Source organism: Somniosus microcephalus, chromosome 3 (assembly GCF_052327205.1).
Source record: "Somniosus microcephalus isolate GS21.2 chromosome 3, FLI_Smic_1.0, whole genome shotgun sequence".
NCBI classification, from domain to species: Eukaryota; Metazoa; Chordata; class Chondrichthyes; order Squaliformes; family Somniosidae; genus Somniosus; species Somniosus microcephalus.
The window spans coordinates 171,537,608-171,559,705 of NC_140989.1; the positions used below are offsets into that span (position 1 = coordinate 171,537,608).

Consider the following 22,098-nt stretch of genomic DNA (forward strand, 5'->3'; position numbering starts at 1 on the left):
AAGGTTGTTCTCCTTAGAGCAGAGAAGGTTAAGAGGAGATTTGAGAGAGATGTTCAAAATTATGACAGCTTGATAAGAGTAAATAAGGAACCATTTCCAGTGGCAGAAGGGTTGGTAACCAGAGGACACAGATTTAAGATATTGGAAAAAGAATGAAAGGTAACTTGAGAAAAAAAAATTATGCAGCGAGTTATGATGATCTGGAATGCACTGCCTGAAAGGTTGGTGGAAGCAGATTTAATAACTTTCTAAAGGGAACTGGATGACTACTTAAAAAATGAAAAATTTGCAGGGAGACAGGGAAGAGCAGGGAGTAGGACTAATTGGAGAGCTCTTTCAAAGAGCTGGCACAGGCATGTTGGGCCAAATGGCCTCCTTCTGTGCTGTATCATAGTGATTCTATAAAGAAACCATTTCTCTATGCAGAACTCAGAGCAGCCAATTATATATAGGGATCCCTCTGATACATAAAGTATAGTATGGTTGTTTATATTGGAAATTTCAAATTATTCTGCCTAAATTTTACATATTTCAGGGATCGCCTCAGTCTCTTGATTATTTTTTTGTTGGCCCAGTAATTCCTGTCACAACGCGTGAGTACGGACGGGGTACTCGCGTGTGTGCCCGGAGGAATTGCCGGTTTTCAGCATGCACAGCGCATGCGCTGAAAACCGGCATTTCCTGTCCTCTGACCCAAGGGGTTAAGAGGCAGAACGCTTGCGACTTGTGATGCAGCGCGTGCGCGCTGAAATTCTCCCCCCCCCCCCCCCCAAGAGCTGCCAGAGTGTAAAGGCCTCCGGTTTTTACGCGTGGAAAAACCAGACGTAAGTACTTAGTTTCACAGGTAAGTGGTCATTTAGTACAATTTAGAATTCCCCCCCCCCCCACCCTCACAGGTTTATTATTTTTTAAAGAATTTACAGTAAGGTAAGTTTAGTTTTAGACCCTATTTTTAAAAAAATTATTTTTTTCAAAAATGTGATTAATTCTTTAAAATATTTTTAGAAACTTAGTTAATATAATCAGTGGGATGTTTTTTAAAATTTTATTTAAAGTTTAAGTAGTGTTTTGGCAGCCCATACTTTGAGTTTGACAGTTCTTACTCTCAAACTCATGAATGAAGTTTCCCCTCCCCTGATTGGCTGCACAGTGCTCACCTGATCCCAGCCGGCACATCACACTAACTACGCCGCTGGATCAGGTAAGCACATCGCGCCGACATCTGAACCGGGCCAGTGACAGGAAACACAAGCAGGCCCGGGCTTCAGATGTCGGCGCGCCGGGTGAGTGCACATCGGGGGCTTGCACGCGCGGCAAGCTCCCGAACCTAATTTCAGGGCCAATGCTTTCTAGCTGTCCCTCACTGGAGCTGACAAGCAGCTTGACCTTATGAAATAAATAAAAACCAGCATTTGAATTCATTCCATCCGGAATGATCAGTTCAGGAGGAGAATAGGTTGAGGGTTAGGAACAGGTCACAACTCAAGTGAGCAGAAACCAACTTGCAACACAAAAAAAAAAGTTAGTGGGAGAAAATACACAAGTATGAGTCAGTCATAGAATCATAACAGCACAGAAGGAGGCCATTCGGCCCATCAAGTCCATGCCAGCTCTCTGTAGAGCAATCCAGTCAGTCCCATTCCCCCGCTCTATCCCTGTAGCCCTACAAGTTTATTTCCCTCAAGTGCCTATCCAGTCTCCCCTTGAAAACATGGAGTGTCTCCGCTTCCACCACTTCAGTCGGCAGAGTTTTCCAGGTCCTCACCACTCGATGCGTGGTGCGCCGAGACAACTTTTATTATCTGTTAGATGTTGCTTTATCAAATACCACGGAACTTTTATTAACTGGACACAAGTAGCAGTTATACGTACTACATTGAAACTCCAAACTCCAAAAGGTCAGAAAACAATTTGTTCGTAGGATTAAAAAAATGAACCCACTGAATTAAAACCACTAGCTAATAATGGATCTTGTATAAACTGCTCAAAATCATTGATGGGTAGAAAATCCCCAAAACAGGCTTGTAATTTACTCTAACCTTGCCGAATATGGAACAGTATAAAAGTTTCCCTCCCTTGAATTTGAAAAGTGGTTGGCATCACATCAGATGGTACAACAGTCATCAACACTAACAGTGGGAATGGGACAGACATGGAGCATAAAGTGCAGAATAAAAAAAACCAAAATAGAACATATGCACTACATTTTAGAAGAATCCAAGCAATTTAAGTTAGTAATTTTGCAGAGGGAGATAGTTACATACCATCTCCATGGATTTGTTGTAGACATCTTTTGCTCCTGCAACAGCAGCTAGATTGTTGGCTTCAGCTGTTGCCTATAAAACAATGACTGCTTTAATGATCTTTCTCTTAGCAATCTTCTGCACAAGATGAGTTTTCACAAATCTACAAAGTACTAATGAATCTCATTATAAAGTGCTTTTTGAAAACCATCAACCTCAAGAGTGACAGCTGTATATAATGTACAACCGCAAATCAGGCATTCGCCGATTGCAAAGTTTTCGGTTCAAAGCTTTTCCCCATTCAAATGTTCCCATGGTTCTGGGATAACCAGTGTGGTAATCGTGCAAGGAACTAAGAGATGACTCACCAGAAAGTGAATCAAAAGTGTTTGATGAGATGTGTTTGTGAGGAGATGAAAATTCAGCAGAGGTGAATGGCCTAGTACTGCAGCTTCCACTCCCTCCCACAACTGAAAATTTTAAAGCTGACAGAATGCAGCAACAGTAGAGGGCATGTCTCCAGAGGCAATAGCAAGGACTGTGTAAACTGGACTAGTCTTCAGTGTGTAGGTATTAACAGCCAGACTGATCAATGTAAAATCTATGTGGAAATATCAAAAGCTTAAGTTCTACAGTCTAGAGAGTGTGCCTAGTAAAGGTACAACCTTAATGTATATGGAAAGGCAAATTCAGAGTTACTTCAAAGTAAGCCAGTAGGACCAGAGCAGAAATTAAAAATCAAATACTAAATTTAAAACAGAATTAGGAAGAACTTTGTTCAAAAGTGATTAATGTTTGAATAATCTGACAAGCATATACTTACCTTCCTGAAGGGAATGCACTTGCTCTAGCACAGAGGTGCACTAATGATAGGAAAATCTGCAATGGACGTCCTGCCAGCTTGCTCAAGAAACTTGGAGCAAGATGACAACAAAATCTTAATTGATAATAGAATTTAAATTCCCACTTAGTGTACTTGACTCTGACTCAGCACTGCCATTGTACATCTGATCAGCTGTGAGCTAGAACTCAACAGCTGATTTCAAATATACCATCAGGTTATTTATGGCACAGTTTATTGCTAATGCATGTCATGCGGCACAGAAGTTTAAAAGAGATCTTTCAATTGTGGTACAGTTATTTCATCAATGATAGTCAGTCTAGGTATAGACATCAAGCACTTATAAAATGTCTTCCAGGCATAGGGGAAATCTCCATTTAGAAAACATTAAACACCTCTGTACATCATCTATACAACACATTGTAGGTACATAGAAACGATGAGCAGCTCTTGATACAGTTTTGAGTTGCCGATTACTAAATGATTGTTATGACAAAATGGACGCGGGAGAAGAAAAAAAGTGATTTTCTTCACCAACCGCAATATTCATTTTTATATTGGAGGATTCCAGAATGTTTCAAAGGATCAAACATTTCCGAGTTAAAGTTGTAAATGTTTACCAATGTAGAGTGCTTCTCCTGTTCCTCTCTTCCCTACCTCCAAACAAATTTGTATGCTTAAAAGCCCCAATGAAGCTGCAATATCTGCCCTTTTAACAATTTATTTAATCATAATTGTAACCACTTTAGAAACACTCCTTAAAATAGTCAATACTTTAAACAATTTAGGATAGTAGGATGCCCAAAATAGACAAGAAAAATTAGAACACTTTTCCTGATTACACCAGTACCAGGAAGCTACAGCTATTTGAGGTGGAGATTAAAAGTACCTGCAGCATAGATTTTGGATGAGGTAGCTCCTCTCCTTGGTAAATTTTGATGTAAGCCTGAAGGGCAGGAAAGAAGATCATGAATATGCTAATAGTGGATTCTGAAATAAAACATGTTCACAAAAAAATAGTAAGTGACTGACTAGTCACTTTTCCTACCTTGAAGTATTCAACAAGATCGCGGCAAGTCACTTTGGATCCTCCTATTTCCTTCTCTACTAAGTTTTCAGGAGACAGTAGAAATGGCACTACATTGCGAAGCTCTTTCTTGAAGTCACCATCAATGTCTATTAGGACAAAATAAATGCCAACAGTTTGCAAATCTCAATACATCACAAGGCCACTCCTAAAGTAAACATACCTACTCGCAGTTTTCAATCTAGTAGCTTACTTTATGATACAATGTACTTTCAAATGGATCCTAAGAATTTGACAAACTAGGTTATTCCAGTCACAAGCCAAAATTCAATGCAATATCAAACAGAAAAGGATGGCCTAAATAAAAAGAGTTAAAACTACTGGACTATCACCCGTAAAAATATAAATACAATCATATGTCCATATATTTTAATATCCATATAGAGGATACTGGTAGCCATTTTAAATTTTGCTTACTTCTGAAGCTATGCTGGCTAAACATACAACAGTACTTAGCTGTGCACAAATTGGCTGCTGCGTTTCCTACATTACAACAGTAACTACACTCCAAAAGTACTTAATTGGATATTCCTGCTCCTATTTCTTATGATCTTTCTTTCCTATCGTTAATCTACATTTAACGACAGACTAGTTAGGATCTCCTTGCTGTAACCACACAAAGACTGCCGAGAAGAAATTGAATCTTCTCAAAGTGGTTAATCTCATCACAAAAAAAGCAGCAAATTAAATAGGTGCAACTGTGGAAGAGAAATGTATTTGGCACTATAAAAACACTGTCTACCCTTACTGCCATGCCAGAAATTCTGTAAGAAGTCACATAACACCAGGTTATAGTCCAACAGCTTTATTTGAAATCACAAGCTTTCGGAGCGCTGCTCCTTCGTCAGGTGAAATTCTGTGGGATGGAGGCTTCCAGCCTGCACGCCAGCTAGGACCAGAGAGGGGAGAAAGGGAAGGAAGGAGTAGGACCAGAGACACAAGTCTGGCCTACACTCCAGCAAAGACCAGAAGCTCTTTGTGGCTGCCTGACCAGTGGGTGGGTGGAGGCAACAGAAGGAAGAGAAGCAGTGGTAGAGCCAGTGGGAGGGTGGGTCATAACCCTCTCCTAATCATTGCAGTTGGCCAATGGAGCTTTGGAGGACCACCTCTATTTCACTCCCAGGAAACTCTGGTCACCAGTCTTTGACCTCCAGGTTCGGCCTGCAAGTCTGTGCTATTCCTGGCTCCGCCTTTGGACTAAGTCGGCAATTCCCCAGCTCAGTCCCCTTCCTGCCAAATCTTGAATTCAACACCCACCACCCCCACCCAAGTTGGCCAAACCTAGCTCTGCCACTGAAGAGGTGGAGAGACAGCTGCTTGTAGGCAGGTGTGTGTTTGTGTTTTATGCAACTGTGGGGGCAGAGACACATTCATTCACTGATGAGGGTAAACAGAAATCTAAAAAAGTTAGACAGCAGCATCTGTTTCACAAATTCATAGAGCTGAATGAACTCAGGTTATTTGAATTTTACCTCAGGATGTGGAGAGGGAGGTTTGCAGACAGTAACTCATCTTTAAACAGCAAATCTGATAGGTTAATTTTTAAAGCAGATGCACAAATCCAACAAACCTTAGAGGCAAAAGATTGGGGAGCAATATTTAAAACCCTACCAAAAATTATTCACTACGGTTATGTAGGACACAAGGATGAGTGCGACAGGCACAATGCAATAAACACTGAAAACCATCATAGCACCAACAGGCACAACTGGTAATGGTTTTGTTTAGGGAGCAAGGTGACCATGAATGTTTGATGGAATACGTGCCCCAGTATCTTCAAAATACATCTGGGAATTCAGTTCTTAGCCTTTCAATTAACTGCTCCAAATAAAGAAAGTCTGTTGTATCATTACAATTTCCAAATATAAAAGGATAGCTCCAAACCCATAAAGTAACTCCATAAAACACATGACATTGTTTGACTAGTGTGGAAGATTGCACCACTGAATAGAAAACAAAGTCTATTCCTCTCCAGAGATAAATATCCAATTATAGATTCCAGTAACAACTGTGTCAGATGCAAGTACAGGGTACAGAACAGGCCCGTGAAAAGTGGTTAGATATTTAATTCTAGTAAGTCAAAAAAGCAAGCCTTTATTCATTACTGCCGTTTCTCTTGCCCAGAAAAAAAAGAGCATTTTCAGAATCAAAGCACAGAGGGAATGGTGAAGTGGTCAATTTCTTCTTGGGGAATACCCATCTAAAGATTAGGTTGGGTGACTGGAAGAAGAAATGGCTACCCTGCAAGAAAAGCTTCCAGTAGGTGGTAGGTGGGCAGATCGTTTATTAGTTAGAGCTCACTATATTAAAGACTTGGCTAGTGCTCCTCCCATTAGATTACCAAGTCAAACCTTATGCCAAGTTCCAATATAAGGATGGAGCATAGATTAATCTCCTTTGGAAGCCAGATACAGAAAACTTCAGCTTCTAATGCTTTGCACAATACTGTACCTTGGATCAGTGATCATTTTGAGATGTAATGCCTTGAACTGTCAGTTTGAACTTGCCCTCAGGTATTTTAGCTTTTACAGATCAAGAAGTGATTTGTTTATTTGAAGTGTAAACACAATGCTTACAATTTGGTATGAAAAAAAGACGACTTGTTAAAGATGACGGCAATACAGAAACGTGGTCATAGTTAAGGGAATTTATGTCACTAATATGCTCACCATCAATGGAGCATTCATTTACAAGGAGACTGAACAAGGTTCAATGTAAAAAAAAAAATTGCTAAGAGTGAGTAAGCAAGATGTTTCCATAATATACAGTTACAGGACAGTCCACAGAAGTGTTGCACAATACAAAGAACACAATACGGATATTCCATTATAATCGGATGAAGGGAACGAAGAGAGAAAGAGATTCCAGTCAGAACCACAAGGTCTAGCAGCATTTCAGGGCTGTAATAAGGAACCTTAAAATGACAGAATAAAGAAAACATTGATTCATGTAGATATATCGCTTTGAACTTTTGATTCCTGTTCTCTTCATGCATACACTAAAGACAGAATTCGCTAGATGCCAAATATCTAGCTAAGTCTGGTCATGCCAACCAGGTCATCTGTATTGTGAGAACTTATCATCCAGCAAATATCTGCATGCAACTTAAGTGCACATCAGTACCAATGAGGGCCTTTGGATACCTTTTAATCTTCCATCAAAACTAGGATTTGTGGCAACTTTCAGACCGGGATGTGGCATTAGGAAGCAGGTGATCTTGGAAAAACAGGAGTGGATATGTTTCCTAACATTCTGCAACTCTTCATGCTGGTTTTGTTTTATCTAAAAGGGGGAAAATAAAATAGCTATAGTTAACTGAACAAATGTAACTGTAGCTGACCCTTTATTGCTTTATTCGTTGCACAAAATGGTCATCAATAGGAACAATGTCAACCCGGTGGCACGGTCCACTGAAGCAATTACTTTCCTCCTGGCAAGGTACCAAAAAGTCAGAGAAAGTACTGAGCAGATAACGAGGTATTTTCTTCAAAAGGAAAAATTTAAATGCTGGAGGGACACTGGAGTTCTCATTTTGCACCTCTCCAACAGGTAGGTCAAAACGACATTAGCAGAGGAACAGTTCACCTACTCTACATCTCAGTCCAAGTACAGTCCATGGCAGAAATAAGGGGGTGAAGGGAGAGAAATTAAACTCAACATAGGAAATCACAACAGTTGGAATCAGCAGCGACACCACACACTCCTACGGTGTGGCAGTTTTAAATGAGAATTTTAACACACCTCTAATTCAGTATTGCAATAGATCTTAGAATAGGTATACAGGAAACTGTGAGATATCCGGCACTGACGTGTTGCCGATCTATCAAAAGTTCCAGAGTGGTGAGCGGATTATCTACCCAGGCTGTTTTTAACAAAGAAAAAATATAAAAATCAAGAAATGTGCAATATACAGTAATTGGGTACTCACCTACAGAATGTTGTGTTAAATGGATGGTGAAAGATGCTTAAGTACAGTACTGCCAGTTGATGGTAATCCATAACTCTTCAATTACTTAACAGTAAAACAAAACTTATAAATGACTGTGCAGTGCACCAAAACTTAAACGGCTGTACAGTATAAAGTACTGTACGGTGGTTGACTGTACACTTATTCCAAGCCAACTGGTTCATCAGGAATATCCATGCCAGCTGGGTCATCAGGATCATGCACTTCAACAGATTCTTCAGGCACTTCCACTGCTTCAACTCTTTTGGAAGCTTTCTTAAACATGTCCCAGATGTCTGCTTGCTTAGTGGACTCTTGCCTTTTTTTGTAAAGGTAGACTGCAGAATATGGAGGTGCATAACTTCTTGGGCAGAATAGCAAGAACAGCTTTCAGCAAATTTCATGAATGAAGCAAGATCTCCTGCAGCTTTAGCCCAAGAAATCTTGTTCACTTCAGAAATCTCATCCTCTTCATTTTCCATCACACTTTCCTTGGATTCAAAACAGTCTCCATTATTTCATCATCACTTAGCAAATGCACAACAGCAACTTCTCTATCTACATCAACCCACTGCTCAATATCACTTTCACCGGGGTGATGTAGAGGGTTTGCTGGGCCTACATCTTTCACCATGTCAGCCATTTCCATTACTGCAGTCTTCCGCGGACGAAGATTGAACCACGAAATTCCTCCTCTGAAGAAGAACCTTCAGCAAACATTATAGAAGGCCACAATTTGCACCAGGCTTGTCTCTGTGACCTTTCACCAATTTCCAGGAACATGCAACATTAAAGATGGCATCTTTAAGATTGTATTCCTTCTGAAATGCCTGAATACCTGTCTTGTCATCTTGGCTTATCAGTCTACGTAGGAAGTCTTTCTTGTAATGACACTTGAGATTTTGGATAACGCCCTGGTCCATGGGTTGTATGAGAGAAGTTACATTTGGTGGCAAATGGTGAAAATATTTCCAGAAACCAACTCGGATTCATGCGGATGGGCTCTACAATTATCAAGCAATAAAATGCATTTGCTATCTTCAGGTTTCCTTATTCTACGGAAATGTTCCCTCACAGATGGAGCAAAAGTATGATGGAACCAATTTGAAAAGATTTCCTTATCCATCCAAGCATTTGCTTGAGCTTTGTACTCAACAAGTAAGTGCCTCACATTTTTAAATGCACAGGGATTTTTATACTTCCCAATGACGAGAAGTTTAACCCGGTGTGATCGAGCAGCGTTCGCACATGTTAGCATGGTTACACAATCTTTATTTTTCTTGTAACCTGAAGCATTAGCCTCACTAGCCCCAGCAAGTGTTGATTCTGGCAAAAACCTCCAAAATAAGCCAGTTTCATCGGCATTGTATAGCTGTGCTGGTGACAAATCATGTTGCTGCACAATCCGACTGAAATAAAATCGCAGTATTCTTCTGCGGCGTCGTGATCAGCTGATTTCTTCTCCCCGCAAACATCGAGTCGTCGTATCCCATGCCGTGCCTTGAAGCACGATAGCCATCCATCAGAGAAAGCACACTTGTCAGTGAGCTCCATCTTTGCGTAAAAATCCTTTGCTTTTTTGATTAGCATGGGTCCGTAAATCGGAACACCCTCAACGCTTCAGAGCAAACCACTCAAAGCACGGTATCCAGCTCTTCAAGCTTAGGCTTACGAAGCGTGCGCCGTTTCTCTACACTCTTAGATGTCTCCGAGCTTGCCTAAAACTTGAGCAGCTTATCCTTCTGCGCTTTGATGTCGTACATTGTTGACGAACCGATTTTGAATTCTTTCACAATGTGCATACGCTTCGCTCCCATTTCTAGTCGTTTGCATATATCAATTTTCTGTTTTAAAGTTAACACCACTCTCTTCCTTTTGGTTGGATCAACTTTTGGGATTTCCATAATGCAGTCCAATGAGTTGCAACAGCGTTGGAGACACACAGTACTGGATCAGAAGAGGCTACTGGCAGCGTGGGAGAGTGAGACTCCTGATGCAGGGTTGCTGAGGTGTTCCTACTTCCGATAGCGCCAAGAGGCCGAGTAGTGGCAGTTTGTAGAACTACCCCCACTGACGAACTCGGCAACCGTTGGAGACTCGGAACCGGCAACATTGCCGGTTACTGAGGCGCTGTTTTCGGGGCGTGAATTCTGCCGGTAGAGCGAGGTTTCTGGACATACAACCTCCGGTTAAACAAAGTTTCCTGTATATGTTGTAGGAATGTCTAGTTCCTATCCAAAAGACCGAGGTCCACTCAGGCGATCAAATAAACGAGGTTTAATGAAAACTAACAGAGTTTAACAGATAATTACAGGAGAACATCGAATATAGGTCTAGTAAGTTCGGAGGCTCCACGAGGACTGCTTGGGCGGTCCCGTGGCTGACGTCATGATGTTTTTCCCGCCAGTGGGGAATCACGTGATGAACGGCGTGACGTCATCGCGTTTACCCGCGCTATTAAAGTGATCGCGCTCTGTACATGTAAACAGTGAAAACAAAGATACAGACTCCGGCTGTAACTAACATATTATTAAAAGGGAATTATATACAATTGATCGGAGTCCCTTAGTGGCTCTGCCACATGCGCACCCCCCAGAATTGTCTTTAATAGCAAAAGTAAAACGGCAAGGAGGCCTGACAAGCCTGTCAGATCGACTTCTATAGCCTTGAAGTGGAAGCTGATGGACGGCGGGCGAGCGGTTGTGTTTGATCTGGCACGGCGACTGTGGGCAGTTGGCCACGTTTCGGCGGTTGTGCGATCTTGATTGGGCGGTCAAGGTCCAAGTGAGCTAGCTTCAACCGGTCAACCGAAATGTGGTCCGGTTTACCTCCAACATCGACCGAAAAAGATTTGTCTCCCGGCTCTATCACGCGGAAAGGACCATTATAAGGGGGTTTGAGCGGGTCCCAATGAGCGTCGTGGCGGATAAACATAGTCGGCATTCTTCAACTCAGCTGGGACGTGGGGGCTCTGCAAGCCTTGATGCGACGTAGGCACGAGCACGAAACTTCTGGAGGCCTCCTGGTGTCTGATGAGCTGCTGGGATGCGGACCATGGCTCTGTTGGAGTCGGAAGGAAATCCCCTGGTACGCGTAGTGGCTGGCCATATACGAGCTCAGCCGTGGATGATCTTCTTTAGGCGCCGTACGAAGACCCAAAAAGGACCCATGGAAGCCTGTCCACCCAGCCCGCGCCTTGAAGGCTGGCTCGCAGTGCGGTCTTGAGCGACCTGTGGAATCGTTCACAGGCCGTTCGCCTGTGGATGGTAGGCAGTGGTGCGATATAGCTTGACGCCGAGCCCGAGCCACAGCGTTCGAGCTCCGAAGAAAACTGCGGCCCACGATCAGACGAGATGTCCGCCGGTACCCCGAAATGGGCGACCCAAGAGGAGATGAATGCCCTGGCGACGTCTGCGGAAGTGGTGGATGACAAACAAACCGCCTCCGGCCATCAAGTGGTGCGGTCCACCATTGTAAGATGAGTAAACCCGTGCGAAGGCGGAAGTGGCCCCACCAGGTCCACATGCACATGATCAAACCTACGTTCCGGAACAGCGAAAGTGGCCAATGGAGCCTTGACGTGACGCTGCACCTTGGCCTTTTGGCAGACCACGCAGGTATTGGCCCAGTCGCGAACATCCATGTGCATGCCCCGCCACACGAATTTGGACGACATCAGCCGTTGCGAGGCCTTCATGCCCGGGTGCGACAACCCGTGTATGGCGTCAAAAACTTTTCGGCGCCAGGCGACCGGGACGATAGGGCAAGGATCGTTGTAGAGTAGCGTAGTGCCCGCGGCATGGAATTTGACGTCAGCCGCTTGGAGGCTAGAGGGGTTGGTTCTGTAAGATTGGACTTCCGGATCAAAGGCTTGGTCCGCAGCCATGAGGGCATAGTCGATGCCGAGCTGGACTGCATGAACGGTCGCGCAGGAGGGGCAATCCGCCACCAGGTTGTCTTTACCGGACACATGCTGAATGTCAGTGGTGAATTCTGAGATAAACATCAACTGACGTTGTTGCAGAGCTGACCACGGTTCGGCAGTCTTGGCCACAGCGAACGTTAGTGGCTTATGGTCCACAAAAGCCGTGACCGGACGTCCCTCTAGCAAGAACCGGAAATGGCAGATGGCCAAAGGGCCAGCAACTCCCCGTCGAACGTGCTGTACTTCCGTCCGTTCATTTTGCTGTAGTTGACGGCTGAAAAACACCAGCGGTTGCCACGTCCCATGCACCCACTGTTCCTGCACTGCGCTGATGGTGTAGTCTGACACGTCGGTGGTAAGGGCGATGGTGGCACCTGGCAGGTGTGCCAGTATGGTTGCGTTGGCTAAAGCACCTTGTGTCGACAAACGCCCGGTCCATGTCGACCATCCAGCTAATCGGATCCTTGCCGGACTTGCCCTTGAGGGCCTCTTACAGGGGCTGCATGAGCAGAGCTGCATTAGGGACAAACCGGTGATAAAAATTTACCATCCCAAGGAACTCCTGCAGGGCCTTGACTGTCTGCGGGCGCGGGAACGAAGTAACTGCCTCCACCTTCGTTTGCAGGGGAATTGCGCCGTCCGATGTGATGCGATGGCCGAAGAAATCAATCTGCTGCAGGCCGAACTGGCACTTGGCCAGGTTGATGATCAAGCTGTGTTGACTGAGGCGTCTAAAGAGGGTGCGCAAATGGCAGATGTGCTCCTCTTTATTAGGGCTGGCGATGAGGATGTCGTCGAGGTAGACGAATAGAAGCTTGAGGTCCCGAAGCACGGAGTCCATCAAGCGTTGGAAAGCCTGTGCAGCGTTCTTCAATGCAAACGGCATCCGCAGAAATTCAAACAGGCCGAATGGGGTGATGACTGCAGTTTTCGGGAAGTCTTGCAGGTGTACGGGAACCTGGTGGTAGCCACGGACAAGGTCGACTTTTGAAAAAATGGTATTTCCCACCAAATGGGCAGAGAAATCCTGAATGAAAGGGATCGGGTACCGATCAGGAGTAGTGGCGTCGTTCGTCGCCGCAAGGCCGCCATCAGGTTTCGGAACAATGTGGAGAGGCGAAGACCAGGGACTATTCAACCAGCGAATAATCCCTAGCCACTCCATCGTGTCGAACTCCGCTTTCGCAGCCGCGAGCTTGCCAGGTTCGAGGCGCCGGGCCCGTGCGTAGACCGGGGAGCCAGTAGCGGTGATGTGATGTTCGACACCATGTTTCGTGGAAGAGAAAGTGGGTCTGGTCAGGTCTGGGAAATCTCCAAGGAGGCGAGTGAAGTAATCCGGAGGTGGGAACGTGCGGTGTTACCGCGGTGGCACGGGATGGAGTGAAAAGTGGCCGCATTGATCAACCGGCGGTGCCGTACATCCACCAGGAGGCCGTTGGCACACAAAAAATCCGCCGAGGATAGCTTGAGAGACTTTGGCCGTGATGAAATCCCAGTAAAACTGCTGGCCGCCAAAGCACACCCAGACCCGCCAGCTTCCGAAGGTCTGAATGGCCCCGCCATTAGCCGCCTGGAGGGCGGGGCCGTGCCCCCCCCCCCCCGGCTTGTAGATTAAGATTTGACACGGGTAGGATGCTACACTGCACCCCGGTGTCGCAGAGGAAACGTCGACCAGATAGGGAGTCATTGATGAAGAAGAGTTTTCCCGAATTACCGATTGCCATCGCAGCCGCGGGGCGCTCGTTATAACCGGTCCTCTTTCGACAGGGTGGCTGCTGGTTTTTTTTAAAAAAAAATTTAATTTTTTTTAATTTTTTGAGTGAAAAGCTGCAGGGAGGGCGGCAGCATCTTGCTTTCGCGCCAAAACGGGCGTGGTAGAAACACAACCCCGCAGGTTGAGGGGCTGGAGCAGCGTCTGTGGGGGATGGGCGCCTCGTGGCAACGCAGTACTGCTGTGTCACCGTGAAGATCTTGTCCGCATTGGCAGCCAGCTCTGCGCAGTCTGTGACTTCAGACCTGGCTAGGGCAGCCTGAACTTGCTCCGGTAGCTGGCTGAGGAATAGCTTCCTGAAGAGGAAGCATTCCGGTTCGGAGCGTGAGCATTTGGCTCATGAGCTCGGACGGCTTGGAGTCCCCAAGGCCGGGCATAGCGAGCAGCTGGGGGGCGTGCTCCGACTTCGTGAGCCCGAAGACCTGTAACAACCGCGCCTTTATCGTTTCATACTTGCGATCTTCTGGTGGATTACCAAGCAGGCTGACGATCCGCGAGGCTGTGGCGCTGTCGAGGGCGGAGACCACGTGATAGTAACGGGTCTGATCCGCAACGATGTTCCCGATTGCGAATTGGGCTTCAGCCTGGATGAACCACGCGGCTGGCTGTTGCTCCCAGAACTGTGGTAGCTTCAAAGCAACAGCGTTCGATTCCATGTTCAGTAACTTCTGCGAAAACCGTTCGCAAAAGTCGGGGTCACCAATGTAGGAATGTCTAGTTCCTATCCAAAAGACTGAGGTCCACTCAGGTGATCAAATAAACGAGGTTTAATGAAAACTAACAGAGTTTAACAGATAATTACAGGAGAACATCGAATATAGGTCTAGTAAGTTCGGAGGCTCCACAAGGACTGCTTGGGCGGTCCCGTGACTGACGTCATGACGCCATCACGTTTTCCCCACCGGTGGGGGATCACGTGATGAACGGCGTGACGTCATCGCGTTTACCCACGCTATTAAAGTGATAGCTCTCTGTACATGTAAACAGTGAAAACAAAGATACAGACTCAGGCTGTAGCTAACATATTATTAAAGGGAATTATATACAATTGATCGGAGTCCCTTAGTGGCTCCGCCACAATGTCATGATTGTAAATTGTTGCATGCGCGATGCAAGTGATTGAAATCGAGTACATTAAAACTTTCAGCCTTCCTCATTCTTATACAAACTATTTAAAACAATACTACTGCTATCCCTCAGAGTCCAACCCTTAACACATTTTCCCAAGATAGTAACAAAAGTCTTATCCAGCCAGCAGGGGGCACTTGTTAAAATACTGGATTCCTCTCCCGTTCATAGGAATCCAGAGAAAAGCCAAATATGATCAACTTGGTGTATTGATGTATGGAATGTACTTGCATAGAGCATTAAGAAAGTTATGCGAAACTGAAGGCAACATTTAAAATCTTACCTCCAACCGTTTTTCCAAGAAGCTCTTGCCTCCTTCCAGCCCATATGGATGTTCATAGGGATAACTCCAATCTCTTATTAAAAACATTAGCGTCTACATAGAAAAAAAACCAGCGCCAATTTAATTTCAATTTACCTCAGCAATTAAAAAAGGAATCCGCATTTATATAGAGCCTTTCACATTATCAGGACATCTGAAAGCACTTCCCAGCAATTATAGTACTTTTGAAGTGTTGTCACTATTGTAATGTAGGAAATGCAGCAATCAATTTGCGCACAGCAAGGTCCCACAAACAGCAAAGAGTTGGATGACCAGATAATCTGTTGGTTGAGGGATAAATGTTGACCAGGACACGGAAAGAACTCCCCTGCTCCTCTTTGAATACGGCCAAAGAATCTCTTACATCACTTGGAACAGGCAAATGGGACCTCAGTTTAAATTTCACCTGAAAGTCAACACCTTTGACAGTGGAGCACTCCCTCAGCACCAATTTTCCCTTTCATTTTTTGTGCATGGTCCCTTTAAAGTTGCTGCATGGCAATACCTGGCGAGCGGCCTGCACGGGACCTCCTGATCGATATGCGGCCACGCACCTTAGAACGAATGTTGCTGAGCACTGCACTGAAATGTCAGCCTAAGTTATGTGCTCAAATCTCAGTGGAGCTTGAACACATGATCTTATAACTCAGGCAAGAATGCTACCACTGAGCCAAGTTTGTAGATAAGTAGGCATTGTACACTAGTGCCATTATGACGCTTAGAAGACAAACTTCCACAATTGCAGGCATACATTTTAATCTTCTCTGTTCTTGATACAATTCACTGCTAAAGATTTAAAATTTTTCATGAATGCATTATCCAGCCGCCTCGAACCATCAGGCCAAATCAGGTATCTTTACAGGGCAGGGTATTGCCAACATTAGCTATATAGCTGAAATTTAAATCAAACAAGTAAACAAATATTCAGGTTAGCTGGTTATATGACTAATTTAAGCATTTGCTTTGCCACGATCTGCAGTTCCACTTTGATATTCGGGGATTTAGAAGTTTATTGACAAGGTAGAACCCAGCTATTTAAAAATAGATACTCTGCTATCTTAGAAATAAACAAACACTCAATTCTCATCACTGCAGTCTTGGGTACCTGTGCAAAAATCTTAGTGGCTGTGAAGGAATGGAATGGTGAAGGAAGGTCACATAATTAACACCTAAACTGTAATGTTCAATGCAGTCACAATACAAATCATTAAATATACTAAACCTGGAAGGGTTTTTGGTATACTTCCTCCATAGCCAGTCGGCCATATTCTGTAAAGAGCTACAAAAAAAGACAAAAAAGTTTGTGTAGCTAATAAGTTTGCAAATGGTAGATTTTAAAATATTCCTTATACAGATTAGAAATTATAGATCGAGCACAAAGGCACTAATTAATAGATTCTCAGCATGCCAAATTTCAAGGGGCTCCGTAAAAGCAGGTAAGAGATTTCAATGTATGGAGACCTCGGCTTCTGCCCAGTCCTTCTCTCCTGGACTGGGCAGACTGTACCAGGCAGACACACTCAACCTGCCTGCATTTGCTTACAACATCCACATTCCTAAACCTAGCCCGACAGATGTATTAGCCTCCTACAGGAAGGACTAGTTTACCTGGTAAGCACAAGTCAGCACTATCCCTACAATGACGATAGCAAAATACTGCAGATGCTGAAAATCCGACATAACAGAAAATGCTGGAAAAACTCAGCAGGCCAGGCAACATCCGTGGAGAGAAATTAGAGTTGACGTTTCGGGTGAAAGTTAGATAACCCTCGGCCCCTATTACATTTTTACTTATATTTTTTTCCACCCCTTTGTTTTGGGTTTTCCCTCTCCTCCCCCCCTTTCCCTTTTTTTCCCCTCTCCCACATGGCAGCTGTCTCATCCTGCCAGTACACTTCACACCTAATCTGAGCCATCTTTTGTCTCCACTAGTCCTATTACCATCTCGTCTGGTTTTGAATACCTCTTAATGTCTCTTTACTTCTTTTGTTCTATCGCAGCCCTGCCTTCGATCTATTTCATTTCCTTTCCAGTTTTGAAAAAGGGTTCATCCGAAACGTCGACTCTAATTTCTCTCCACGGATGTTGCCTGGCCTGCTGAGTTTTTCCAGCATTTTCTGTTATTTACTATCCCTACAATGCTGGTTTCACCAGTTTTCCCAATGGGAGCAGAGCAGAGAACAGATGTTTCCTATGCCACTGGCTCCACTAAATTCAGAGATACCCAGTGCTGACCATTCCATATGATGACAAAGGGTCAGAGAAGAAAGCAGCAGATTGCTGTTTAAGTCAGTAGCAGAAGACTGATGTCGAGGAGGTTTAAGAGTACTACAGGAGCAAATGCAGGCAGCTTCACAGAGTGGGTCAGAGCTAGTGTTCAGGAAAACAAGATTGAGCCAAAATAAAACTCAATATATTGAAGTAAAATTCAATGCAATTTAGTGCCAGAGGTTGGAATCATGCCAGACCTTCAATGTAACAAAATATTAAATACAAAGTCTGATGAAGATTTCCCTGTAAATAAAAGTTACTATACCTGCAAGTGTTGCAGATCATCTTCTTGAATGTTCTGAGACAAATTGTATACCTACAACAGAAAGTTAGATAAAAACACTTATTTTCATAGAATCATATAGCACAGGAGACTGCCATTTGGCCCATCGTGCTTATGCCGGCTCAGAGTGATCATGTTAGTTCAACTCCCCTGCTCTTTCCAATAGCCCTGCCAATTTTCTCTTTATATATACACAATTCCTTTTTAAAGTTAATATTGAATCTGTTGTCACCACCCTTTCAGGCAGTGCATTCCAAATCATTTTGCATTACAGGAAACTTTCGTTTAACCGGAGGTTAAATGCCCGGAAAGCTCTATCTACCGGCAGGAGCCGTTTCCTATAAGTTCTTTTACTTCTCGTTGCTTTTTTTTTTCCAGTCAGGCTCTGCAAGGTCTAGCTGAAGCTGTTGCTTAGCTACAGAGACGCTTTTAAGCTGCGGCCGACTGTTTTGAAGCTGTTGCTAAGCAACAGGGTTTGTTGATTCACACGGAGCTCAAAAGCTCCGTATGTTTTAACATTAGCACTGGTTTCTACGGCAGTTTTGATGGTACGGCACCAGCTCAGTCCCGTCAGTGCCGGATACCAGAAAGTTTCCTGTACTAAATATTTTTGACATTTTCTGGCTACCCATCCATTAGCTACTCATTGTATTGAGAAGCTGGCTAACTGACACTAAATTTGATTCAACGTCTATTAACTCAATTATTGAAATCTCACATTCTATAAAAGACAAACTACTGTATTGATTACATATTAAAACTGGCACATTTTTTCAAATAAACTATAAAGGACCAATCTCCTAATGAATGTTAATGTAATAGCAAACAGGTCAGAAACTGCTGCACTCCCAGTATGCAGTTGGAAATTTGATCTTTACCTGAACAGAACTTGTCATGGTGCTGAGAGCAAACACTGTAGCACAGTCTCTTATGGTTGACTGACTGTCAAAGGCCCCTTGAGTATCCATTAAAAGCACTGCAACCTGGGAGAAAATAATTCCAAAGTTTGAAATAAGTTTTTTTTTAAATGACATGCATGAAAATTTGGTAGTCTGGATGAATATCAGTTTATCTAAATTGCTGCAACAGTATTTATTTCAGTTAACATACTGCATTCAAAAGGTATTGCGCTGCATGTATTCATAAAACTGGTATTAGCAGAAAAGATACCAATGCAAATACAGCCCTGATGAATCACAGAATGATACAGCAAGGAGGCCACCATTCGGCCTATTGCGCCTGTGCTGGTTCTAAGAGTTATCCAATTAGTTCCATTCCTCTGCCCTTTCCCCATAGCCCTTCAAATTTTTTCCCCCTTCAAGTACTTAGCGGATTGAATTTTTTAATTAAAAAAAAAAAAAAAATTGGACCAGATCAACTTTTAGTTCATTAAATAGGGACACTGATTTATTCATAAGAGATTAGCTTCTTAATAATCTCACAGCGGTGAGCACAAAGCTTGGTGAAGACAGAGTTGGGTGAATGGAGTGGCTTGCTCAACAGAATGGCAACAAGAATTGAGTGTGGGAATTCACTGCTAATACAGATAGCGTGTTATCAAAATATAATTAAACTTAGTTTTCTTACTTTAAAACTGCAAGTCAATCAGCTATAAGTGAGCCCCTGACTCGGTGTTAATTATTCTGACTGACAGTTGACTAACTAGTTGTACCTAGTGTGTTTCTAAAAAGAAATACAATAGGAGGATATCTGCTGAAGCATGGAACTGTGAGCAGAAAGCTTGGAGAAGACAGGTGGATAAATTTGCTAAACAGAATGGCAACAGGAATTCAGAGAGTAGGAATTCAGTGCAGGGGGCAAGGAGGCGCTAAATAACTGAAGCCAAGGGGAAACAGTAAACATAACTAATCTGGAGTAATTAATTAGCTCCAAGGGGACAACAGTAAAATTTAGAGGATACCAAAATTAAAGGGATCCAAATTGCATTAAAATATTGTATACACAAATAATAAATAGGAGTAAGGAAATACAAAGCTAAAAATATACATATGCACAACATATAATATTTACAGTACAGAAACAGACCATTCGGCTCAACTGGTCCAGCCAGCGTTATGCTCCACATGAGCCTTCTCCCACCCTTCTTCACCCAAACCCAACATATCCTTCTATTCCTTTATCCCTCATGTACTTATTTAGCTTCCCCTTAAATGAATCCATGCTATTCGCCTCACTACTCCTTGTGGTAGCAAGTTACGCATTCTAACCACTCTCTGGGAAAGAAGTTTCTCCTGAATTCCCAACTGGATTTATTCGTGACTATCTTATATTTATGGCCCCAAGTTCTGGTCTCCCCGCAACTGGAAACAGCCCCTCTACATCTACCGTCTCAAACCCTTTCATAATCTTAAAGACCTCTATCAGGTCACCCCGCAGCCTTCGCTTTTCTAGAGAAATGAGCCCCAACCTGTTAAGTCTTTCCTGATAGTTGTAACCCCTCAGTTCTCATATCATTCTAGTAAATCTTTTCTGCACCTTACCCAGGGTCTCTATACCCTCTTTATAATATGGAGACCAGAATTGTGCACAGTACTCAAAGTATGGCCTAACCACAGTTCTATACAAGCATAACATAACTTCTCTGCATTTTAATTCTATCCCTCTAGAAATGAACCCCAGTGCTTTGTGTTTTTTTTTTAAATAAATGGCCATTAACCTGCATCGCTATATTTAGTAATTTGTGTACTCTGTACCCCCAGATGCCTCTACTCCTCTTCCCCATTTAGACACTTATTTTCCAAAGAGTATGCAGCCTCCTTATTCTTCCTACCAAAATGTATCTCACACTTATCTATATTGAAGTTAATTTGCCAATTACACACCAATTCTGTAAGTTTATTAATGTCTGGATTCCATTAATAAGGAAGTGGTAACAGTGTACTTAGAAAATCATATGATTAGATAGAGTTAACATGGTTTTATGAAAGAAAATAGTTTAACAAATTTATTAAAACTTTGAAGATGTAACTAGCAAGGTAAATAAAAGGGAATCAGTGGATGTAATATACAGGAAACTTTGATATCCGGCACCGACGTGTTGCCGATCTATCAAAACTGCCGGACATACAAAGTTAATGTTGAAGCATATGGAGGTTTTCATCTCCGTATCTGACAACAAACACTGTTGCTTAGCAACAGCTTCAAGAGTCGGCTGCAGCTGCAAGTGTCTCTAGCTGAAGCTGTTGCTATAGCTACAGACCTTGCAGTGCCTGACTGTTTGGGGGGGGGGGGGGGGGGTGTGGAAACGGCTCCTGATTTTTGCAGTTAGATCGAGTATTCCGGACATACAACCTCCAGATAAACCAAAGTTTCCTGTATTTGGATATCCAAAAGGCATTCGATAGGGTGCCACATAAAGGTTTCTACGCAAGATAAGGGCTCATGGGGTTGGGGGGTAATATATTAGTATGGACCGAGAACTAGTTAACAGACAGAAAACAGTAGGGATAAACTGGTCATTTTCAAGTTGGCAGGCTGTAATTAGTGCAGTTTCACAAGGATCAGTGCTTGGGCTTCAGCTATTTACAATCTATATTAATGACTTAGATGAAGGGACCGGGTGCAATGTATCCAATTGTGTCAACGATACAAAGCTAGGTCTGAAAGTAAGCTGCGAGGAGGACACAGCCTGCAATGGGATATAGACAGGTTAAGTGAGTGGACAATAATGTGGGGAAATGTGAGGTTATTCACTTTGGTAGGAAGAATAGAAATACAGAATATTTTTTTTAAAATGGTGAGAAACTATTAAATGTTGGTGTTCAGAGAGATTTGTGTCCTCGTACAGGAGAGAGTTAACATGCAGGTGCAGCAAGCAATTAGGAAGGTAAATGGCATATTGGCCTTTATGGCAAGGGGGTTGGAGTATAAGAGTAAGGAAGTCTTGCATTGTGCAGAGCATTGGTGAGATCAGACCTGGAGTACAGTTTTAGTCTCCTTATCTGAGGAAGGATATGCTTGCTTTAGAGGCAGTGCAACAAAGGTTCACTAGATTGATTCCTGGGATAAGAGGGTTGTCCTATGAGAAGAGATTGAGCCTACACTCACTCGAGTTTAGAAGAATGAGGGGTGATCTCATTGAAACAGAAGATTCTGAGGGGGATTGACAGGCTAGATGTGGAGAGGTTGTTTCTCCTGGCTGGAGAGTCTAGAACTAGGGGGCATAGTCTCAGGATAAGGAGCCGGCCATTTAAGACAGAGGAGGAATTTCTTCCCTCAGAGGCTTGTGTATCTTTGGAATTCTCTGCCCCAAAAGGCTGT

General features: G+C 43.5%; 1 protein-coding gene across 9 annotated transcripts in view; it reads right to left on the reverse strand.

Moving 5' to 3' along the window:
- Positions 1-22,098, reverse strand: part of atl2 (atlastin GTPase 2) — a 118,454-nt gene that overhangs the window by 15,458 nt on the left and 80,898 nt on the right. For all 9 annotated transcript variants that reach the window (XR_015077574.1, XM_085981902.1, XM_085981896.1 and 6 more), the window contains 8 exons: positions 18,696-18,800; positions 17,800-17,850; positions 16,486-16,542; positions 15,225-15,317; positions 7,315-7,453; positions 4,133-4,260; positions 3,974-4,030; positions 2,265-2,336 (listed from right to left, as the gene is read on the reverse strand). Coding sequence is in view for 8 of the 9 variants with exons in the window: in XM_085981902.1 (XP_085838028.1) it covers positions 2,265-2,336; positions 3,974-4,030; positions 4,133-4,260; positions 7,315-7,453; positions 15,225-15,317; positions 16,486-16,542; positions 17,800-17,850; positions 18,696-18,800 (702 nt within the window). In the remaining variant the exon portion in view is untranslated. The remainder of the gene's footprint in view (positions 1-2,264; positions 2,337-3,973; positions 4,031-4,132; positions 4,261-7,314; positions 7,454-15,224; positions 15,318-16,485; positions 16,543-17,799; positions 17,851-18,695; positions 18,801-22,098) is intronic.